Below are 20,786 nucleotides of genomic sequence, written 5' to 3'. Positions count from 1 at the left end.
AGCAAAACTAGACATTAGAATTATAAACAATAAGTTACTTATTACACTACTTTTAAGTTACTCAACAGAATAAGCGCAGTAAAACGGATGATGTTTTTTTCCCCAGAGGGTAACACTGGTAGTAAACGACAAATTACTACCGATGTCTTGTCTTCTCCATGTTTGGAATCGAGATCGGCTCGGTCGTCCACCCTCACCTCCCGCCATGCTGGAGCGGTCGAGACCCGCCGGTGGGCGGGGGCGTTGTGCGTTGAGGGATGCGGCCCAGCGGACCCTTCTGAGCCGACCACAGCTCGCACATTGTAATCTCGACCGCCCCAATACGGCGACCATGTCGTACAACATTACCCACAAAAATACGTGGCGAATCGCGAACCTGCTTGTGAATTCAACGTTGGTAATCGAGCGTTCATTTTAGTCGATTTTTGAATTGGAGGCCCGACACCTCTACAACGCACTACGTGTGTTGTGGAGCCTTCTGAAATACGGCACAAAATTTTTCAAATCTATTTCTCAAATGAGTGATAACTATCGTTGTAGGGTTGGAGTTTTGGTTCATTTTGGTATTAAATGCGTTAAAGAGAATGTTAATGAGTGATTCTCTGTAGTTTATAGAGAATGTGGACTTCATTGGCTTTTAAAAAGTACTTTTAGATTTCTCTGTTGGTTTTATTAGTGCCTTGTTAAACTGCTGCCTTTAAAAAGCACTTTATACAGCCAAGTTACATATAATGTTAAAACAGTTATTTGACTTACGTGTGACCAAAACCAAAAGGGCTGTTCATTTAGCTGCGGGGAGGGAGGGGATTTTCAAGAAGGTCTGTAATGTCATCTTTAGAAATCATTTCCGAAAAGGCAGACGAGGCCTCAAGTGGGACAGCTAAGTCACAGCTGGTCAGAGATTCTGCTCATTAGATTTAAATGTTTGTTTGTAGTCGTTGCATTTACTTTGACCGGGAAATAACATGATTGCTTAGTCTCTATAGCTTTTAATATGAATGTCGGTTTACATCCATGCATACATACATACAGAGGTGCTACGTGTTCTTCGGAGGGCAGTCGGTTTGACCATAACAGCAGGCTTGGCAATACATCTGTGATTTTTGAATGATATAAAAACAAGATACGGCACCGTCGCAATCCGGTAGGGCCCGAAGATGAACGCCGGGGACTTAAATGTTGCTGTTCACAACTTCCGCAAAAACGGGTGAAGCACACACTTTTTTTTTTTTGCTTTGTACGGTGAAATTTTTTTTTATGTGGATCAAGCAGCCGCTCTGATTATTTAGAGCGTTTTGAAGTGGTTGACTTTGGCAAAGCACTTAAGCAGATGACTCTGTTGGCCCGCGTTTTCCCACCAGGAAATAACCTTTTTGGTTTGTTATGAGTGATAAATAATGAATGTCGCCGGGCATCGAACCGCCCCTTCACTGTGCACCGCCCTGTCCTTAGACCGGAGGCTTTCCATAATTTGGTAACGGATGAGTTTTATAAATATGGAAAATCCTTTTTAAGGATAGCAATCCAGATGTACGTTCAACATTTCATCCCGTGTATCACTAAGCTGGAGTTACATTTTCATATTGTACTTTTTTTAATTTTTTTTTTTTATCAAATTAAAAACATTTGAGAACTTAACTTGCATTAATGGTATAAAAATAAACAAAATCAACAAAAAAAAACTTAAACTAACATTATTTAACTTACAGACTACACTGATAATAGAAAAATTTTGGCTCTCGAATTGAAAATGAGCGCTCCAAAAGTAGCTTGTTTTCGACGCTCCTGGTTTGTGTACACTGACTCTGCGTTAATGCTGTATATGCATGTTTCTGCTGTTTTACTTTCGATGCTCAATCACTCTGTCCATCCACCCGTCGCGTCCCAACGGGTCGAGCCTCTTCCTTCGCTTCTTCATTTTCCCGCCAGCCCTCATTCAACCCTCATTCACGCTGTTGACGTCGTGCAAAAAAAAACAAACAAAAAAACGCCACCTCCCTCGAAGCCCCCCAGAATGCTGGGAAGATTTACTTCTTCTTCTTACCCCGTCTCGGAACGGGCGGGACGTTTATTTTTATTTCTTTCCACGTGTACGTGTCATGCGTGTCGCTCTACGTGGAGCGTTTTCTGTTTTCTCATGTTGCATATGATAACGTGTTGTCCCTGAAGCCAACGTATTCCTTTAGGTTTTGTTTTTTTTCAATTAACACAGCGGGGCTCCACTCATCAGGTCTTTTCAGATTAAGTAAAGTAAAGCGGAATGTATTTGAGATTATCGGCGATCTGACCTTTTAAAACTCAAAAGCCAAGGCGAAGGGGTATGAATGTCAGGCCAAAACCACGCTCGATACGATGCCAACCGCAACTTGCTGTTTTTTCCCGTCGTCGCTCGGCGTGAGGCAGTCTTATTGTCGCGGGAAACCGTTGTGTACAAGACCCCCCCACCACCACCAACCTGAATATTGTTTTTATTTTTGTTATGATTTTAACATTGATGTCAACCTTTTTGTCCTACTGACTGAAAGCATTTAGGATAACCGAGTGAGTGGCAAAGTGGAGATCCTTCCTCTGGTCAAACACTGTGCCACGCCAGAGTTGCCGCACCATAAGACTTGCTTCTTTTTTCGGGGGTTTAACCGTCACTGGGGCTGATGACATGAGATATATCCAACATATATTTATAGACTAACCGTTGGTTCTGGTGAAGTGGCCAATAACGAGTGGCTTGATACCATGACGTGGTGGAAGGCAAAATATGAAAAGAGATTGCATTTCTTTGAAGATGTCAGTATTCTTGGCACAGCATTACCACTACAATTTATATAATCTGTATTGAAATGTATAGATGTTATTGAATGTCTGAAAGATTATAAGATGATGCATAAAAAAAAAAAGTACAGTGGATATAAGTTGTGTAAAAAGATTGATGAAACAAAAGAATTACCTAGGATCAAATGTGCTATTTTGTTTGTATTATAATTACCATTGTATTGGCAGAGGGATATTGAACAGAAATCAGCTGTAATAAAGTAATTTTAGTATAACTTTAACTGTTTTATTGTTTCTTTTTATCCCTTGATTAACATTGTGTTCAATAGGTGCAGGAGCCCAACGCTTACGGCGTGTGACAGGTTTCGATTTTAAACGACGCAGCCTCAGTCACTGGCATCCGTCAGCGTATACTCCACAGTACAGTACCTTGGTCTTTTAAACTGGGGTTTGATTTATGTGAATTTCAATCGTCATCGTTATATCAGTCAGTTATGACACGCTTGCTTCCATGGATTTTTTTTTTTTTGAGAGAGAAATTAAACTGTGGCAAGATCAGGCAGAGGAAATAATCTATTATATTAAATATGAAAATGAAAAAAAATATTGAGATAAATAGATTTTGTCCGATGGATAAAAAAAATGAAATTAACTAAATGCCAAACAAAGACAATAAAAATAAAAAGTAATCAACATCAGCGATCCACGATCTGACAGCAGGATACTGTGTAGAAAGTTGTGAAAGTTCTCATAAATATAACGTTTGTACGTTGTGTGTGTGTGTGTGTAAAGTTATGTCGTCATATTTTTTAAAACACGGGTGTAAACATAAACACGTCCTCGCGACCTGAAGCCCGTGCGGCGTGACACGTGAGCGCCATGTAAACAAAGTGATGCTAAGCTAACAAGCTAACAACCCAACAGGACAAGTACAACGCTATGCGGCCTCGGGGGGGATCGGCCGTGACAAAGTGCACGTTTTGAAGCAACACCGCGTCCGGCCCCTCGGTTAACCGTGCGCGCTGGCGACATGGCGGGCTAACAGCGAACTAACAGCGAGCTGAAGAACATGATTTTCTGCAACGTGCTAAGCTAAGGTTCGCTTTGGTTTGTTTTGCTAAAACGGCTAATTAAGCTAATCGGCTGTTGAGAAAAGAACCTCCAACCGCATGCTAACACCAACTGACACAACGCTTCTTTACTTTTAATGTGAACATGAAGTAGTTGGCCTTTGGGTAAACTTCTGTTGCTTTAATAAGACACGCTACGCGAGGGATCAATGTTGTTTTTGTGGGCTGGGCGATGCAACGACTTAATATTGATATCGCGACGCGGGGTTAGATATCGTCTGGAAGTGTTATCCCCGTAATGTCGCTCGATGTCGTTCTCTCCTGGCACCAGCGGCGGAGTTACACCTCCAAAAACGACATTCCATCGCAGTCTTTGGTTCCCACTTGGGAAATATTGCTTTAATTGAACATGCATCGTCTAATGTTTTCTCAAAATAAAACGTATTCGCAAACCGCCAAATTTAAGCGGAGGAACCGTACAGATATAGGTGTCGAATAATGAAGCATTGTTTTTATTGTTTGGTGGAACCACTGCTTCGTTTCGGCGCGACGGATCGACTTAGTCTCTCTGGTGTGGATGTGTCCCGCCGAAGCGACGAGTCCCCTCCAACATTGAGGCGTTCGTCGAAAACACCGTGACGTTTGATTTCGCCCCCCCCCCTTACGTCACGCGGCCTCGGGCGTGACGTTTCGACGGGCACACGGCCGCCGGTGAGGCCGAGCAGGTATCCCCGGCGGTGGAACGATGGGGCCGGGTCCCCCTGATTTTCCTCCCCCTCTGCCCCGCCCGGCTCTCCGCCGCCACGTTGCGCGACGCCGTGCTCTCGGGACCGAACAGGTGTCCGCGGGCGGTGCGGTGGCGGAAGCGCTTCACCCCATCTGCCCCTTGTTCCCCACCCTCTCTGTCCCGCCCAGGTTCCCGCGATGTTGTGTGACGTCTTGCTCTCGTCGCTGTGGTTCATCTTCGTCATCTTCTGGATGGAGACCATCAGCGTGTGGCTCTTTCTGTGCATGTTTTACCAGGACCAGGGGCTCTACTACTGGGGAGATGGGTAAGAAGGGGCATTTTTCGGGATTATGGGAGAAGTCAAACATGAAGTGGGTTATAATTTTAAGTTAATAATAAACCTTAGAGTGTGTGTGTGTGTGTGTGTGTGTGTGTGTGTGTGTGTGTGTGTGTGTGTGAGACACGTCTCTTTCTGATACTTACACTTCGTGAACCTTTTTTTTTTTTTTTTTAAGGGTGTTTGCAGATGATCCCGGCCGGATGTTGTACATGTTGAGCAGGTGAGAGCTTAAACTTAAAGCCGCTCGATAAAACCTTATGTGCGTAGAGACGTTTTTCCTCTCCCGGTAGAATGGCGTACCGTCGTGGGGAGAATTTTAAATGGCCTTCGCCGTTTAACAAGACCGTCACTTTGGAGGGTGAGAATGTCACCTGCTAGAAGATTCCGGCGCGGTTCACAGTTTATTGCTGGATTACACTGCGGAGGAGGAGAGTGTAGCTTAAGCTGAAAACCTGAAGAAATGTATTTGAGAGGGATGCATTTCAGATTACTAGGATTATTTTACTCAGATCCGGTTAACATTTACCCAATGCCACCTAACGCGAATGTTGACCTAAATTTATCTTTGCGTCGGTTCCCTCTTATGATCTTATTTCTGGAGAAATGGGTCGGTGATGCTTCGCAATATGATGGACCACCGATGTTATACAGAGTTAAATCAAATTGCATAAAAAAAATAAAATCAAACTGCACATCAGAGAAACATAGGAAACAGTGCAGGTTCATTTTCGTTTTTTTGCCGCTGTGACGGTGCCTTTCCCCTGCAGAGTGGACGGCAGTTTACCCAGACAGATGCAGACCTGACGCTCCACCCGACGGCTTCTGGACTCCGTGTTGACCGTGTGGAACGTTTGACGACGTGGTTCCGAGGCGGTTTGTCTTTGCACTACCTGCTGGGGGCGCGGTCCGTGATCTCTTTCACAAATTACTCATTTTCAACCCGCTTTTATTGACGCTCAACCACGTATTGCTGAACGTTTTTGTTTTGGTTTTTTTTGTCTTGGATGCTGGTAGTTTAGCAAATACTGGGACGGCAGATGACACGTTTGTTGCATTTTTCTCTTTAGAACTCCATTGCGAGACTTGCACAAAAGTATAGTTTTTCACAATGATGTGATACAGGTCACAGCTCTGTATGTGTTTTCTGTACTGCCTTTCAGCGTGTTTTTTTTTTTTTTTATTATTCATGTTGCAATAACAATGAATGGAATTCTCATGCTGTATGTGTTAGTTTGGAAATATTTGATGTCATAATCACAAAAAGCTCACCCAAAATGTTTTGGGCCTATATTAAAATCTGTGGAATGGATCAAAGGTTCACCTTGTTTGTTGTTTTGTGTTTTATTATAATATATCATAAAACAAATTAATAAATTCCTGAAGGGGGTCGGGAGTGAGAGCAGCTCAGTTAGGAACTTGGAGAACGTACAGAAGAAGTATGTATGCCCATGAAATGAACAAAATATATACAAAACATGTGAAAATAAGCCATAGACAGCTCAATAAACATAAAGTGAAGATTTACAATAAAAATAGACTAAAAATAAGTAGGTTGACATGCTTGACCAGAGATCACTGTTTGAAAACACCTTTTTTTTGGCATTGATTATGAATCCATAAGGCACTGTAAGAGTGGGGAGATGTAATATAAATTATAATAATTCTTAAAAGTTAACCAGAGGATGGAAAAGTGTGAAAATATACAGTAACCTAACAGTCAATAATAAACTAGCAATATCCAACAAACCTAATAAACAAATATAGCCCTAAAAAGTGTTCTTCTATTTCTTTGGGCTGCTCCCATTCGGGGTCGCCACAGCGGATAATCTGCCTCCAATACCTTCTTCCTCCCTGACACCAACCGCCTGCATGTCCTCCCTCACCGCATCCATAAACCTTCTCTTTGGCCTTCCTCTTTTCCTCTTGCCTGTCAGCGCCATCCTCAGCATCCTTCTCCCAACATAACTCATCTCCTACACACGTGTCCAAACCATCTCAATTTGGCCTCTCACTTTTCCACCAAACCGTCCAACCTGAGCTGTCCCTCTAATGTACTCATTCTTAATCCTGTCCATCAGTGTCACTCGCAATGAAAATCTCAACATCCTCAACTCCGCCACCTCCAGTTCAGCCACCTCCCTTTTTGTCAGCGCCACCGCCTCCAAACCGTACAACATAGCTGGTCTCGCTACCGTGCTGTAGACCTTCCCCTTCACTCTTGCTGGAACCCTTGTGTCACAGATCACTCCGGACACTCGTCTCCACCCACTCCACCCTGCCTGTACTTTCTTCTTCACCTCTCTCCCGCATTCTCCGCTGCTTTGGATGGTCGGCCACAAGTTCTTGAACTCATCCGCCTTCTCCACCTCCGCTCCTTGCATTCTCAGCTTTTCGCCACCCTCCCTCCCATTCAGGCACATGTATTCAGTCTTACTCCTGTTGACTTTCATTCCTCTTCTCTCTAACGCACGCCTCCACTTCTCCAGGCTCTCCTCAACCTGCTTCCTCCTCTCGCTACAGATCACAATGTCGTTCGCGAACATCATAGTCCACGGCGACTCCTGCCTGATTTATTCTGTTAACTTGTCCCATCACCAGTGCAAATAAGAAAGGGCTCAGAGCTGATCCTTGATGCAAGCCCACCTTCTCTTTCAATGCCTTTGTCACGCCTACTGCACACCTTACTACTGTCTGACTGCCCTCATACATATCCTGTACCACTCTTATGTACTTCTCTGCCACCCCCGACCTCCTCATGCAATACCACACTTCCTCTCTCGGCACCCTATCACATGCTTTCTCTAAATCCACAAAGACGCAGTGCAACTTCCTCTGGCCTAACCCTGTACTTTTCCATCAGCATTCTTAAAGCAAACATTGCTTCCGTAGTTCTCTTTCCTGGCATGAATCCATACCGCTGCTCGCTGATCCCCACCTCTCCTCTTAACCTGGCCTCCACTACCCTTTATCATAGCTTCATGCTGTGACTGATCATCTTTATACCCCTGTAGGTACTACAGCTCTGTACGTCTCCCTTATTGTTGAAGATGGGTACCAGTACACTTCTTCTCCACTCCTCCGGCATCCTCTCCCTCTCCAGGATGGTGTTAAAAAAGTCTGGTTAGGAACGCCACTGCCATCTCACCTAAACGTTTCCATGCTTCCATGTTTCACAGTCATCTCTTCCCTAAAACGCCTGCAACACTCCTCCTTTTTCAACTTCCACCATTTTATCTTTGGCGCTTCTTTAACGCTCTTCCTCTTCTTGGCCTCCAGAGTCATCCTACAGACCACCATCCCATGCTGCCTAGCAACACACTCCCCTAGCACCACTTTGCAGTCACTAATCTCTTTCAGATTGCACCTCCTGCATAAGATGTAGTCCACCTGTGGGCACCTTCCGCCACTCCTGTATGTCACCCTGTGTTCCTCCCTCTTCTTGAAATACGTATTCACAACAGCCAATCCCATCCTTTTGGCGAAATCCACCACCATCTGTCCTTCCACATTCCTCTCCTCGACACCATACCTACCCATCACCTTCTCGTCACCGAGGTCTCTGATCCCTTCGCCAACATGCCCATTGAGATCTGCTCCAACGTCCACTCTCTCTCTCTCCCCTGGGGACGCTCTCCACCACTACGTCCAACTCACTAAAGAATTCTTCTTTCTCTTCCATCTCACGCGCAACTTGGGGAGCATATGCACTGACCACATTCATTATCACCTCGTCAATTTCCAGCTTCATATTCATCACTCTGTCCCACACCTCTCGTCACCACCAAAGCACTCTTGACATTTTCTTCCTCCAAGACTATCCCGACCCCATTTCTCCTGCCGTCCACTCCATGGTAGAACAGTTTGTACCCGGCTCCGATGCTCCTGGCCTGACTCCCCTTCCACCTGGTCTCTTGTACACATAGTACGTCTACCTTCCTTCTCTCCATCATGCCAGCCAGCTCTCTCTCTCTTTACCCTTCATAGTGCCAACGTTCAAAGATCCCACTCTCCTACCCTTCTTCCTCTCCTGCTGTCTCCGGACACGCCTTCCCCCTCTTCTTCTTCTTCTTCTTCTTCTTCTTCGGCCGACTGTAGCACAATTTCCGCTGGCGCCCAAGTTGGCTCACGGCACCGGTGGCGGTCGTTGTTAACCCGGGCCTCGACCGAGGCGGTATGGAAATCAGATTTGTTGTCCGCATGTTTGATGGGGTGTGGTTTTTACGCCAGATGCCATTACTGACGCAACCCTCTCTATTCATCCGGGCTTGGGACCGGCACTGATGATACACTGGCTTGTGCACCCCCAGTGGCTATATTATATTATAATAATTATCATAATATGAAATAAATTCCTGAAGGAGGTCGGGGGTTAGAGCAGCTCCGTTAGGAACTGGGAGTACGTACAGAAGAAGTACGCATGCACACAAAATGAACAAAATATATACACAAAGGTAAAAAATAAGCCATAGACAGCTCAATAAACATACGGTGAACATTTACAATAAACACAGACTAAAAATAAGCGGATTGATTGTAGATTGATTGAGTAGATTGACATGCTTGGCCGGGGATCACTGTTTGAAAACACCACATTTTTGGCGTTGATTATGAATCCATAAGGCACTGTGAGAGTGGGGAGCTGTAATATAATTTATAATAAATCTTAAAAGTTAACTCGAGGATGGAAAAGTGTGGCAAATATACAGTAACCTAACAGTCAACAATAAAGCATGGCGATATCCGATAAACCTAATAAACGAATATAACCCTGAAAAGAAATTTGCCTAAAAAATAAACAACAAAACATTTGACAATTGACATAAACACTGACGAGAAGATGGGATAAATTAGCCATGTACAATACACCTAAAAGATAATAACAGAAAAATGAACCTTAAGAATTATATTTAGAAAAAAAAAAAAAGAACAAAAGAAATGTGGTTCATGTACAACAACCCAAACGATAAACAAAACAACTCGAAACCTTCAAATAAAAAGACAACAACCCGAAGAAGAAACGAGATGAAAACGTGTCCAAACGTACAATAAGCAGGAGAAGCGGGACGAGCAACGGCTCCACCTCTGGGCCACCAGGCGGCGCTGCGATAAATCCGTTCCACTACGGAGCGACGACCTTCGACCTCCACCTACCGTCCAGAACCGGGTCACCGGCAGCTCGGGCTCGGTGAGGGGGGGGGAAAAAAACAACAAAAAACCACAACACAACACCGGCGCACACCGGCTCCGAAAGCGCCGCCGCTTTGACTTTGGTTCTGCCCGGATCGGAGGTGGAATTCGGGCTGAAATCGCGGTGTGGTCGGTTCGACCATGGCTCCAACCATCCAGACACAAGCTCAACGAGAAGATGGACACAGGTCGAGATTCTAAGTCATATAAACACATTCCCTCGGTTAAATCCGGCTTTTATCTTTTATATTTGTTATATATAATTATGATGTATTTATTATATATTATGTGTTTATTGTGGTGTATATATGTTTGAGCTTACCTTGATATGATTTCTTATTACTCGAAATAAACGTTAATATATGGTTCAGTAAATGACCCGCCTCGCTCCGGTGTTGTTAGTCTGACGTTACGGTGTCTGTTGTTGTGTCTGTTGATCATTGGCCGAAAGACGATTTGCTTGAAATATTTTAAAAATATTTAATTTCTAAAACATTATTAATGTTAAAAAATATATATTGGAGTGGACGCATAATCACAACGACGTTGGTATTACTTATTATGCATCTTGTATGCAAACTTGAACGATTTCCTATTTTTTTTAATTTGTTTTACCTCTATCGATTTTAGGTTTAGAACTTGTATAGGGTGTATATTGCTATTTTGTCGTTCATGTTTAGAGTTATTGTGTTATTATTGCCATTTTTTTTGATTCAAGATTTAATAAGTGTTTGTATTTGGGTTTATTACATATTTCCAATTTTATTCATATGAATAAAAAAAAAAATCGCTTGTTGTTTTGATGTGAGCTGATATGCCCTGTCTGTCTGTCTATTCATAGATTATTTATCCATACATTTACATCATTCATACATTTATCTCTTCTCTGCTTGGATACACGCTCAAATAACTTCGCCGGGCATCGCAGGTCGATATTTAAGCTGCCGCCCATAATGGTTTGTTTTTTTTCAACCAGAGTGTGGCGTGGTTTACGTTTGGAGGCGCAGAGGAATGTGTGTGAGTTTCAACCCTGTGAATATTAAATGTGACGGATGTGTTTTCTCTTCCAGTAGGAGCTCCTCTCACAGAACCGTCCCGGAGAGGTGAGTGATTTGTGTGTGTGTGTGCGTGTGCGTGCGCGCATCATTGTTTTGTTTAAAAATGTCCCCCATACCGTTGTTTTAAAACCACTTCCTTGTCATGGCAGGTCAGGGGTGGTCTGCCGGGTGAAATACTGCAACAGCCTTCCCGACATCCCGTTTGATCCAAAGTTCATTACGTACCCCTTCGACCAGCACAGGTAGACGTTGCCACCGCTGTCGTCAATTTTAAACCGGCGGGGGTGGACGTGAATGTGCGTTGACGTGGTTTTCGTATTCCCTGATCAGATTTGTGCAGTATAAAGCCACCTCGCTGGAGAAGCAGCACAAACATGAACTCCTGACTGAGCCCGACCTCGGGGTCACCATCGACCTCATCAACCCGGACACCTACCGCATAGACCCCAACAGTAAGACCGTCCCCCCCCCGCTGCAGCCACATCTAGAACAACATGCAACGCTCCACCATGCATTACGGTGTACGATCGTAGACAAAACATTTGTTTTATTGTCTTAGTTCTACTGGATCCAGCTGATGAAAAGCTGTTGGAGGAGGACATCCAGGCTCCGTCCAGTTCCAAAAGGTGAGTGAAGAATGTAATATAAATATACGCCCAAAAAATTTAACAAAGGCTTTGAAACCCTAACCCTTGAACTAGGAGTAATATCTTTCATCACCGTCAAACAAACAAACAATATTTATACAATGACCAGAAGTGTGAATTATTTCATACAAAACTGTATGTTTACTTTTTACTGTTGAATTTTTTTTTTTTTAGGTTTATTCTTTATTCTGTTTGGAGCTGCTTATATTCTTCAGGTTTATACAGCTTATATCTTTAGGGTTTTTCCATTATCCTGCCATATATATATTTTTTTATTTTTATTGTGTGCAGAGTTTTTATTGTATATTTAATTTTTTTTCCCCATATTTTGCCACTTTCCTCATATTTTCATTTGCTTATTTGTATTCTGTTGTTTGTTACTATTACTGCCTATTGTTTTGATGTAAGCTGCTGGGACATTATCAATTATTAAATTACAAAACATCTATCTATAAATAGGTGTGAAATAGGCCTACATATGACATACAGTATATATAATATTAGAAACTAAGGAAAACTAGGGCTGCCCCCAAATAGTCGACCAAATGTTAGTTGACGAGAAGAGTCTTAGTCGACCAAGTTTTTCATTGGTCAAAATGAAAACAAATTTTGTGTGTACATTAATAAAATAATAATAGGACCTAATAAGTTTAACCGATGCAATGTTTAACTTTTTACTAATTAACAGGTGGCTAGCTTCATAAAAAAAAAATATATATATATATATTTGTTTTTGGGAAGAAACTTTTATATATTTATTTATTTATTTATTTTTGAAAGTTAGGGGGTGCGGTGCGACCGTGTGGTGGCAACGAGCAAAACAGTGAGAGGAAGAACGGGTGGAGAAGGTTCACTTTCCGGAGGCAGAGGGTGTAGGACAGGTTAAAAAATGATCACACTGATTTAATAACGTTGGGTTTAGGGTTATTGTGCCCGGGGACGGGGGCTCTGTCCCTGCTCCGTCAGCGGAGGGAAGAGTCGGTGGGGCGGGGCGACGGGGGAGCGACGCACTGGTCTAAAAAACGGTTCTGTTGACTCGTCGCATGATATTAGACACCTCTCGCGTTAGCAGGACATCATGTATCTTTAACAATGATCTATGTGGGAACAGACTCCCTACGGAACATTTCCGTGAAGGAGGCTAATGTGTGAATGACTACCTGCTGCCTTTGCCGGAATTTTTATATATTTTTTTAATACAGCAATGTTAGGGATTCCATGTGGGAAAGGGGCTATAGAAGCACGTTAAAGACACCACTTAGCATTGTGGATGTCTCCGTAAATGCAATACATGTCAAAAATGTTCTAGTGATAAAACATGCTCTTAAGGTGGATATACAGAATTAATTCAGAATCTGGACTCTATCAGGGTGGGAAAGTCTCACTGGTCCCTAACAATGCGGTGGTGCCTCTAACGCTACACGGTCAAACAGCTAATATGTTGGATCCCCTCAATGTTCTGCTTCCCTTCTTCAAGGTCGCAGCAGCACGCAAAGGTGGTGCCGTGGATGAGAAAGACGGAGTACATTTCCACGGAGTTCAACAGATACGGAGTCTCCAATGAGAAGGTGGAAGTCAAGTAAGTTTGAGCCGTTGGGTTTGGCGCCTTGCACCCGATTGATTGTTTCTTTATTTCCCACCCCCCGGCTGATATTGATGAATTTGTTTATTTTCCTTCGTAAGAATCGGTGTGTCCGTCAAACAGCAGTTTACAGAGGAGGAGATCTACAAGGACAGAGACAGCCAGATCTCTGCCATTGAGAAAACATTTGAGGACGCACAGAAATCAGTAAGTAATCTCATGTCTCCAGTTCCTAATGTGCTTCTGGAATCCAAATGGATTTTTCTTGTGAAATGACGAAGGTGACACCGATGACCAAAATCCAGTGTTGATCTGATAATGACTCCCTGTATATTCTATCTTTCTTTATGATGTAGCGAGTATCTGTTCTTAGAAAGAGTCCCAAAAAGTGGGATCTTTTGGCAAAGATCATTTGCATACGTGCCTGCGTTGCTCTCCTACGGTTAACCGTCCTTTCACATGATTACAGTAATTCCTTGTGACAGGCCTTTTATTAAAATGTATTTCTGCTAAACATGCCTGAATAAATGAAAGCAATTTTTTTATTTGTATTTCTTCCCACCCCAGATCGCCCAGCACTACAGCAAACCCAGAGTTATTCCTGTGGAGGTGTTGCCCGTGTTCCCTGACTTTAAGGTAAGCTGCCCTTTTAACCCAGGTAGCATGACACCGATTTATTTGGATATGCTCTACAATTAGATAACATTATTCAATGACGTGACCGCCCTTGGTCCAAATACAAGTGCGAAAATATCGGTTTTAATCAATGGAATTGCCTTCTGCAAGGTTTTTATCATTATGTTTCCCCCTATTCCCGAAAAATGTGTTTAAAAAAACAAAAAACCTTATGCCGTACTTTAAATTAAAGTTAACTACCTATTTTAAGCGGAGTGATTCACTACGCTTAAAAGAATTCCACACCCAACCCAGCAACTCTTCCATACAAACCATAAATCTGGCTGGTGCGGAGTACAGGACACGCTACGTTTGGTGACAATTTTCCAGAAAAAGTTTGGCTCCTTCAAATTGGGATTGTGTGAAGTTTATTTGGTTGGTTAGGCTTGTCTCTCTGTATTTCAGCAGAGGGCACTGTTAATAACCCACACGTCTCCATTTCCTCCCCAGATGTGGATCAACCCATGTGCTCAGGTCATCTTCGACTCTGATCCTGCTCCCAAGGAGCTGCCGGGCACCGCTGCCGTTGAGATGATGTCACAGGCCATGATCCGGTCGGTGGAAAGCAGGGCTTGTAAACAAAACGTCCGTTTACCGTATTCGCGCGCACACACGCATTTTAACTTTTTTTCCTACAATCCAGAGGTATGATGGACGAGGAAGGAAACCAGTTTGTGGCCTACTTCCTACCGAACGAGGAAACCATCCGTAAGCGCAAGAGGGACGTGGACGAGGAGCTGGACTACATGCCTGACGAGCTGTGAGTCACGTGCACACGCAGGGGGGGTGGGGTCGTGCCGTGCTCTGGCTGTAGCTTCCGTGATAACCCGAGGGGTCTTCCCCCCCCCCCCTCCCTGCAGGTACGACTACAAGATTGCCAGGGAATACAACTGGAACGTGAAGAACAAAGCCAGCAAGGGCTACGAGGAGAACTACTTCTTCATCTTCAGGGATGGAGACGGCGTTTACTACAACGAGCTGGAGACCAGGTAACGGACGGGACCGGGGAAGTGTCGTCTTTTTGCCCCGTCACGCGAAGGAGAAGCTCTTTTACGCCGCGGTTTCTGGAAAATGTGTTGTTGTTTAGCTGTTAAGATGCTGATCAATACCGGCCGTGTTGATATTCTGTGACTTAACGGGGAGTGTTAGACGTCGTAACCTGACGCCCGCTGTCCTCCATCGCAGAGTGCGTCTCAGTAAGCGCAGAGCCAAGGCCGGAGCGCAGGCCACCACCAACGCTGTGCTGGTGTGCAAGCACCGAGACATGAACGAGAAGGAGCTGGAAGCCCAGGTGGGTCGCCGCGCTGTGTGTTTGCTTGTGTTGCTGCGTCCCTGGGGGGCGGGGTGAGACAACATATCATATTGTGTAAATATTTACAGTGGCAATGCATCCGGCTGGGAGGTATGACCTCAGCGTATTATTTTTCATGATGTGATAATATGTGACGGCTTCTGGATTTTCAAACATGAATTGTGCTCGAGTAAGATTTCAGCCCTTTAATTAGTTGTAGTTGCCGTTCTTATATTTCTGTTATTATATATTTCTGTTCAGCCATTATGTTATACTTGGAGATAGAAAGTGTTACAAGGCCCTGGACACACAATTTGTGATACTGTACCATTTTTTTGCTATCAATACACTTGTCTATTCAGGAAGCACGTAAAGCTCAGCTGGAGAATCATGAGCCAGAAGATGAGGAGGAGGACCTGGACCTGGACAAGCTGCAGGACTCTGGTCAGTTTCTCTACACTTCATCCTCCCTTGGTCTTATTTGTTTTCTTTCGAGCGGCCATTTCTGACGACTCCCGTCTTCACTTTGACCGCTTTGTTTCCTCCAGGGGACGAGAAGGAGAAGGGCAGCGGGAGCGAGGTGGAGAACTCGGACAGCGAGTCGGAGCGGGAGGACGAGGACCAGGCGCAGCGGGGAGAGGACGAGGAGGGCGAGAGGCGCCGGAGGAAGGCCAGGCCGGCCAGCGGCAGCGGGAGCGAGAGCGGCGAGGAGCGCACCAGGGAGATGCGCGACGAGGAGGAGATCTTCGGCAGCGACGACGACAGCGAGGGCGACGACAACGAGGCGAAGAACTCGGCGCGGAGCAGCGGCGAGGAGGGCAGCGGCAGCGAGGACGAAGGGGGCGGGCGGAGGAGCGCCAGCGGCTCCCCGGCGCACAGCGACCGCAGCAGCGAGCGCTCGGACGCCCGCGTCCAGAGCGGCAGCGGCAGCGAGCAGGGCTCAGACTCCAGCGACGCCAGCGACAGCGAATGAGCGTCGGTGCTCGGACTGCATGGCCGCGCCCGCCCCGCCCGGTCTGGCTGTGCAGCCGGCGGCAGTCGGCGGGTTTTTCAAAAGCTACGGCCGAAAATGCTGTCGTCCATGTTACTCGGTCTGGCGGGCGAGTCTTTTTGTTTTGTTGGTTTTTCTATATGGTATTAAGAATATGAGGGGGATCCGTGTGACTTCTGGGCACATGCGGACAAAGCTTACTCTGATTTGTAGACTTAGATTACAATTACTAGCAATGATTTGTACTCCAAACTTTTACTTTCACACTTATGTTGGGAAAATAAAACTATATTTCCTGCCTGTGTCTGGTTCTCTACCCTCCTGACATGTCAATGAATTCAGGCAGGAATATGAGGCAAAATTATAATAAAATGCTGGAGGCGTATTTTTTAAAAATTTGTGTTTCTGTTTTGTGTTTCTACATGCAAACACGCATACATCCCTATCACTGCCGTAGAGCAGGGGTCAGGAACCTCTGGCTCCCGAGCCAATTATGGCTCTTTCGATGACGGTATATGGCTCGCAGACAATTTTGAGCTAAGATTTTTCATCACAATTAACAAGTAATAATTATTCTGTGTCATTTTAAAGTAAAACAGGTAAGAGAAATTACAATTTTGAAAATAAAATTCAAAATATAAATGTGGAGGACAAAGGGGTGTAGTCAAGCACCGGCTGCGGACCACAGAAAGACTCCGGGCGCCTTTCACTCGGCGCCCTGCCCCTCCTGGGTCTCTGCTCAGGTGCCACTTGTGAGAGTCTCTGCCCACAGGTAAGTGCTTAGGGAGGGAGATGGAGTCTTTCTGGCCGCAGTGCGCAGACATGGCGAGAGTTTTATTGTTCATTTCAATATGCGGCACGCAGGCCACAATTATATATATCACTGAGGATTATTATAATAATTGTGGATAATAATGATCCTCTTGGGCGCAGGAGGAATGGCGTTCCACTGCTGGGCTGCTTACGAGCACGTGTGCCGATCCCCTCTGTAAGACAGACGAACATAAAGAAATCTCCCTGCCTCGAGTCGGACCAATCAGCTGAACACAAGTGGTCTTGGGCTTACTCTAAAGGCAGACCTGCCTGGATGTAGGAAATGGAGTGAAAGGTGCCGCATCGGACCATATCCTTTCTTTCCCGTCTCGGGGGCCCAGGCTTCGTGCTCCTCACACCAGGTTTGCGTCTTGGATACGAGCAGTTTCCCAAATGGCAGCCCTGCCGTAAAGCCCTTCCATCAATTCTCTGACCTACACAGCGTGTAGCTTTTGATGATACGGACAGAGGAGCTGATTCGATATCCGTGCTCATTTTTTTTGGCTGTTCTTTTATGCTGTTAGCTCATGTTGCTTTGAGAACTTGCAAATCAAAGTGCTGATAGTCGGAGCTCTTTCAGAGCTGACATTCTGCTAATTGGCGACTCAGCATTGGAGCTGCTTTTGTTACATCAAAGTTGAACTGTTTTCAAACTTAAATTCCCTTCTCATGTCATTTTGTCCACCCCTCTATATATACACACACACACACACACACACACACACATATATATATATATATATATATATATATATATATATATACACACACACACACACACACAGACTGTATATAGACATATATATACACATACATTCACACACAGATCAGCCACAACATTGAAACCACTGACAGGTGATGTGAATAACATTGCTCATGTCGTTCCAATGGCACCTGTCAAGGGGTGGGATGTATTAGGCTTGACTTTAACAAGGGACAAATTGTGATGGCGAGTGGGTCAGAGCATCTCCAAAACAGCAGGTTTGGGCGCACAAGGCTAAATGATGCACGTGGGGAGCCAAGTCTAGCCCGTCTGGTCCGATCTACTGTAGCACAAATTTCTGAAAATGTAATGCTGCTATGATAGAAAATGTAATGCTGCTATGATAGAAAATGTAATGCTGCTATGATAGCTTGCTGTGTATGGGGCTGTGTAGCTGCAGACTGGTCAGAGTGTCCATGCTGACCCCTGTCCACCGCTGAAAGCACCTACAATGGGCACGTGAGCATCAGAACTGGACGGGTCAGAGTTGTTTTGGCGGAGTTGTTATACACAATATAAGTGGTTATTAGTGGTGGTTTTGATGTTGTGACTTACCCTCAATTGGACACATTGAGCCTTTAAATAACCTCAGGAAACCAGCTCTTAGTTTATAATTGTCAGACAAATGAACATGCATTATGAATTGCAAAAACTTGAACTTGAGAAATGAATTAGGTCCACATTGTTTTATTCTTGGTACAAAATGAAATAGATCCTTTGGCATCAGTGATGGAACGAAGCACTCATCCTCAGGTGAATTATTAATTATACTAAAACACCATCAATTAATGTCAATATCGATCAAAGGATTAAGATAAAACCGACCAATGTGGAATGACGTATTCATTGTTATTAAGGCTTTGGAAGATATGTGGGGTGTGGGGCTGGCGTGGTTTCAGCAGCCACACCTCTCTTGGGTCTAGGTGATTATGCCCGGGATCAGGATGGCTGTACGTCTGTTGCTTGTCAGAGCAATCAATGAACAAGAGATAGAGCACCCATCCCCACACCCACACACAGGGAGAGCCTCTGTCATGACGTGTCCATTTGTCCTGGCTTGTTACATCTTGCCACTCACTACAATAAACTGGTGTGTTTGCAACATCTCTGCATCTGTGTCTCTGTGCCGGAGAGTCCCTGTTCAGGTGCCACTGTGGCAGTTCCGTCTGCCAGAATCCACACGAGTATCGTTTTAAGGGCCCTCCGACACAGAGACGCAGACAGAGATGTTGTAAAAACACATTTCATGACAGAGGCTCTCCCTGTGTGCATGTGGGGATGGGTGATATACCTGTTGCTCGTTGATTGCTCTGGCGGGCAACAGGCGTACAGCCACCTCTGATCCCGGGGCCCAATTACCTAGACCCAAGACAGGTGTGGCTGCCTAAATCACACCACCGTCAAACCACAATGTGATCTTAACGGAAGGCCAGCTGCTCCTTCAGCCACTCCTCCGACAGCTCGTCTTTGTTTCTAGTCTCAAAGACCTGAGAAAAAGGCACAAAACATCAACTTTTCTGATATTTCTCTGGAGTGGAACATTGGTGGAAATGTTTTACATATTGAACAATCAACATTTATTATTTCTAAATGCATTGTAGATTTGGAAAGCGCTCAAAATAAAATCACAAGTCGGACACCCTAATATCACAAAAAATATTATTACCCTACCATTTGTACTGCATCCACATTTGTCACAGTTACCTTTGTGAGTTCTCCAGATTGGACCATTTGGTTCTTGCTTCCTGCATACATCATCTGCTGCTCCGGCTTGCACCCTATAGATAGAAAGATGGATGGATGGATAGAGAGATAGATACTATATTCACCCCCAAGGGGAAATTGCAACGTCCCAACAGCTCCCATCAACACAATAAGACAAAATAAGGCAATGTAATAATATGAAAAAAGAAAAAGGCAATAAATGGAAAATCTGGAAAACACTGCATACAATAAACCCAACAGTTAAATTTGGTAAATATACAATGAAACTGCCAAAACCTCAGATAACAGAAAATAAGATAAGATAAAAAAATAAGATAGGTAAAAATAAAAAAAAGCCCAGAAAAATAGGTCCTTTACAACAACTTATGAATTAAACAGTGAAGCAGAAGGATGAATGCACAATATAGCTGAAATCCTATGGATGCCCCAAACTTCCAGATCAGTAACAATATCTGATCCATTCCCCCCATTTGGTTTGGGATGATCACATTGTAATTGTGTTTGCTAAACAAAAGAGGAACATTATTTCACACACGGAAAGAATAACTCCTCACCCACTGGGCTGCAGAATATGAAACACAGAGGATACGAGATCCTGCCGTCGCTGTGGAGATATTTGTAGCTGTAAACAATGAACGTGCTTTGTCGTCAAGGTTCATCAAACATGGCGAACAGCATAAATTGACCGTCTTTTTCACAGTAGGCCTACAGGCTATATCAGTAAACTGACAACTCAACCTTGTCTGGTCCCCCTAAATCCAGCTGATGCAACTTCTCAGTCTATTCAACCTCTGCCTGATCCCCCTGCAGCACATCTTACAAAGCTTTGGGCGCTGCTTTGTTCTTCCTGGCATGAGACCACACACACACACACACACACACACACACACACACACACACACACACACACACACACACACACACACACACACACACACACAAGCCCATTTGCCAAAATGGCACCGGCAGCAGATGCTGCAGCCAGAAGCGCCAGTAGAAAGAAGAAAGACCAGCACCAAAATAGCACCCAAATGCACTGGTTTTAACCAAGCCACATGCGACTTGCTGCACAAACTGAATCTGTTGTATACATTGATGAGCCACAACATTAAAACCACCACTAATAACTACTCATATTGTGTCGCTCC

The 20,786-nt window shown here is 44.4% G+C and overlaps 2 protein-coding genes and 1 long non-coding RNA gene across 4 annotated transcripts in view; 2 read left to right on the top strand and 1 right to left on the bottom strand.

The window, feature by feature from the left end:
• The first annotated feature begins 3,679 nt into the window (after positions 1 to 3,679).
• On the top strand, positions 3,680 to 6,224 carry LOC307234912. Its single transcript, XR_013844319.1, has 4 exons — positions 3,680 to 3,866; positions 4,755 to 4,891; positions 5,082 to 5,126; positions 5,674 to 6,224. It is a non-coding gene; the product is annotated as an uncharacterized lncRNA (long non-coding RNA).
• Positions 6,225 to 10,070: 3,846 nt separating this feature from the next.
• paf1 (PAF1 homolog, Paf1/RNA polymerase II complex component) lies at positions 10,071 to 16,721 on the top strand. Of its 2 annotated transcripts, none has more exons than XM_080006776.1 (14): positions 10,071 to 10,281; positions 11,167 to 11,196; positions 11,301 to 11,393; positions 11,482 to 11,603; positions 11,711 to 11,777; positions 13,276 to 13,377; positions 13,482 to 13,587; positions 13,948 to 14,016; positions 14,506 to 14,609; positions 14,699 to 14,815; positions 14,916 to 15,044; positions 15,241 to 15,346; positions 15,709 to 15,790; positions 15,895 to 16,721. In XM_080006776.1, exons 1-14 carry the CDS (start codon positions 10,235 to 10,237, stop codon positions 16,317 to 16,319), a joined length of 1,599 nt encoding a protein of 532 aa, XP_079862902.1. In that variant the 5' UTR covers positions 10,071 to 10,234; the 3' UTR covers positions 16,320 to 16,721. The 2 variants fall into 2 exon arrangements, with proteins under 2 accessions (XP_079862902.1, XP_079862901.1); XM_080006775.1 differs by having other exon boundaries at positions 11,164 to 11,196.
• A 1,874-nt stretch (positions 16,722 to 18,595) lies between these two features.
• The window catches only part of gmfg (glia maturation factor, gamma), a 4,225-nt gene continuing 2,034 nt past the window's right edge, over positions 18,596 to 20,786 (bottom strand). Inside the window, exons 5-7 of the mRNA XM_080006781.1 lie at positions 20,193 to 20,275; positions 19,618 to 19,691; positions 18,596 to 19,400 (exon numbers count right to left, since the gene is read on the bottom strand). Of these exons, the coding sequence (XP_079862907.1) occupies positions 19,332 to 19,400; positions 19,618 to 19,691; positions 20,193 to 20,275 (226 nt within the window). The 3' untranslated portion in view covers positions 18,596 to 19,331. The remainder of the gene's footprint in view (positions 19,401 to 19,617; positions 19,692 to 20,192; positions 20,276 to 20,786) is intronic.

This window comes from Zeus faber, assembly GCF_960531495.2.
Source record: "Zeus faber genome assembly, chromosome: 9".
Classification (NCBI taxonomy): Eukaryota; Metazoa; Chordata; class Actinopteri; order Zeiformes; family Zeidae; genus Zeus; species Zeus faber.
This window is presented reverse-complemented; position numbering and strand designations above follow the sequence as displayed.

What these genes read in the sequence shown, in the direction of transcription:
- paf1 (XM_080006775.1), top strand. Translation starts at nt 10,235, where the DNA reads ATGGCTCCAACCATCCAGACACAAGCTCAACGAGAAGATGGACACAG. An exon ending in TTGAGGACGCACAGAAATCA is followed by an intron (nt 13,588 to 13,947) that starts GTAAGTAATCTC and finishes TTCCCACCCCAG; the next exon opens with ATCGCCCAGCACTACAGCAA. An exon ending in GACTACATGCCTGACGAGCT is followed by an intron (nt 14,816 to 14,915) that starts GTGAGTCACGTG and finishes CCCTCCCTGCAG; the next exon opens with GTACGACTACAAGATTGCCA.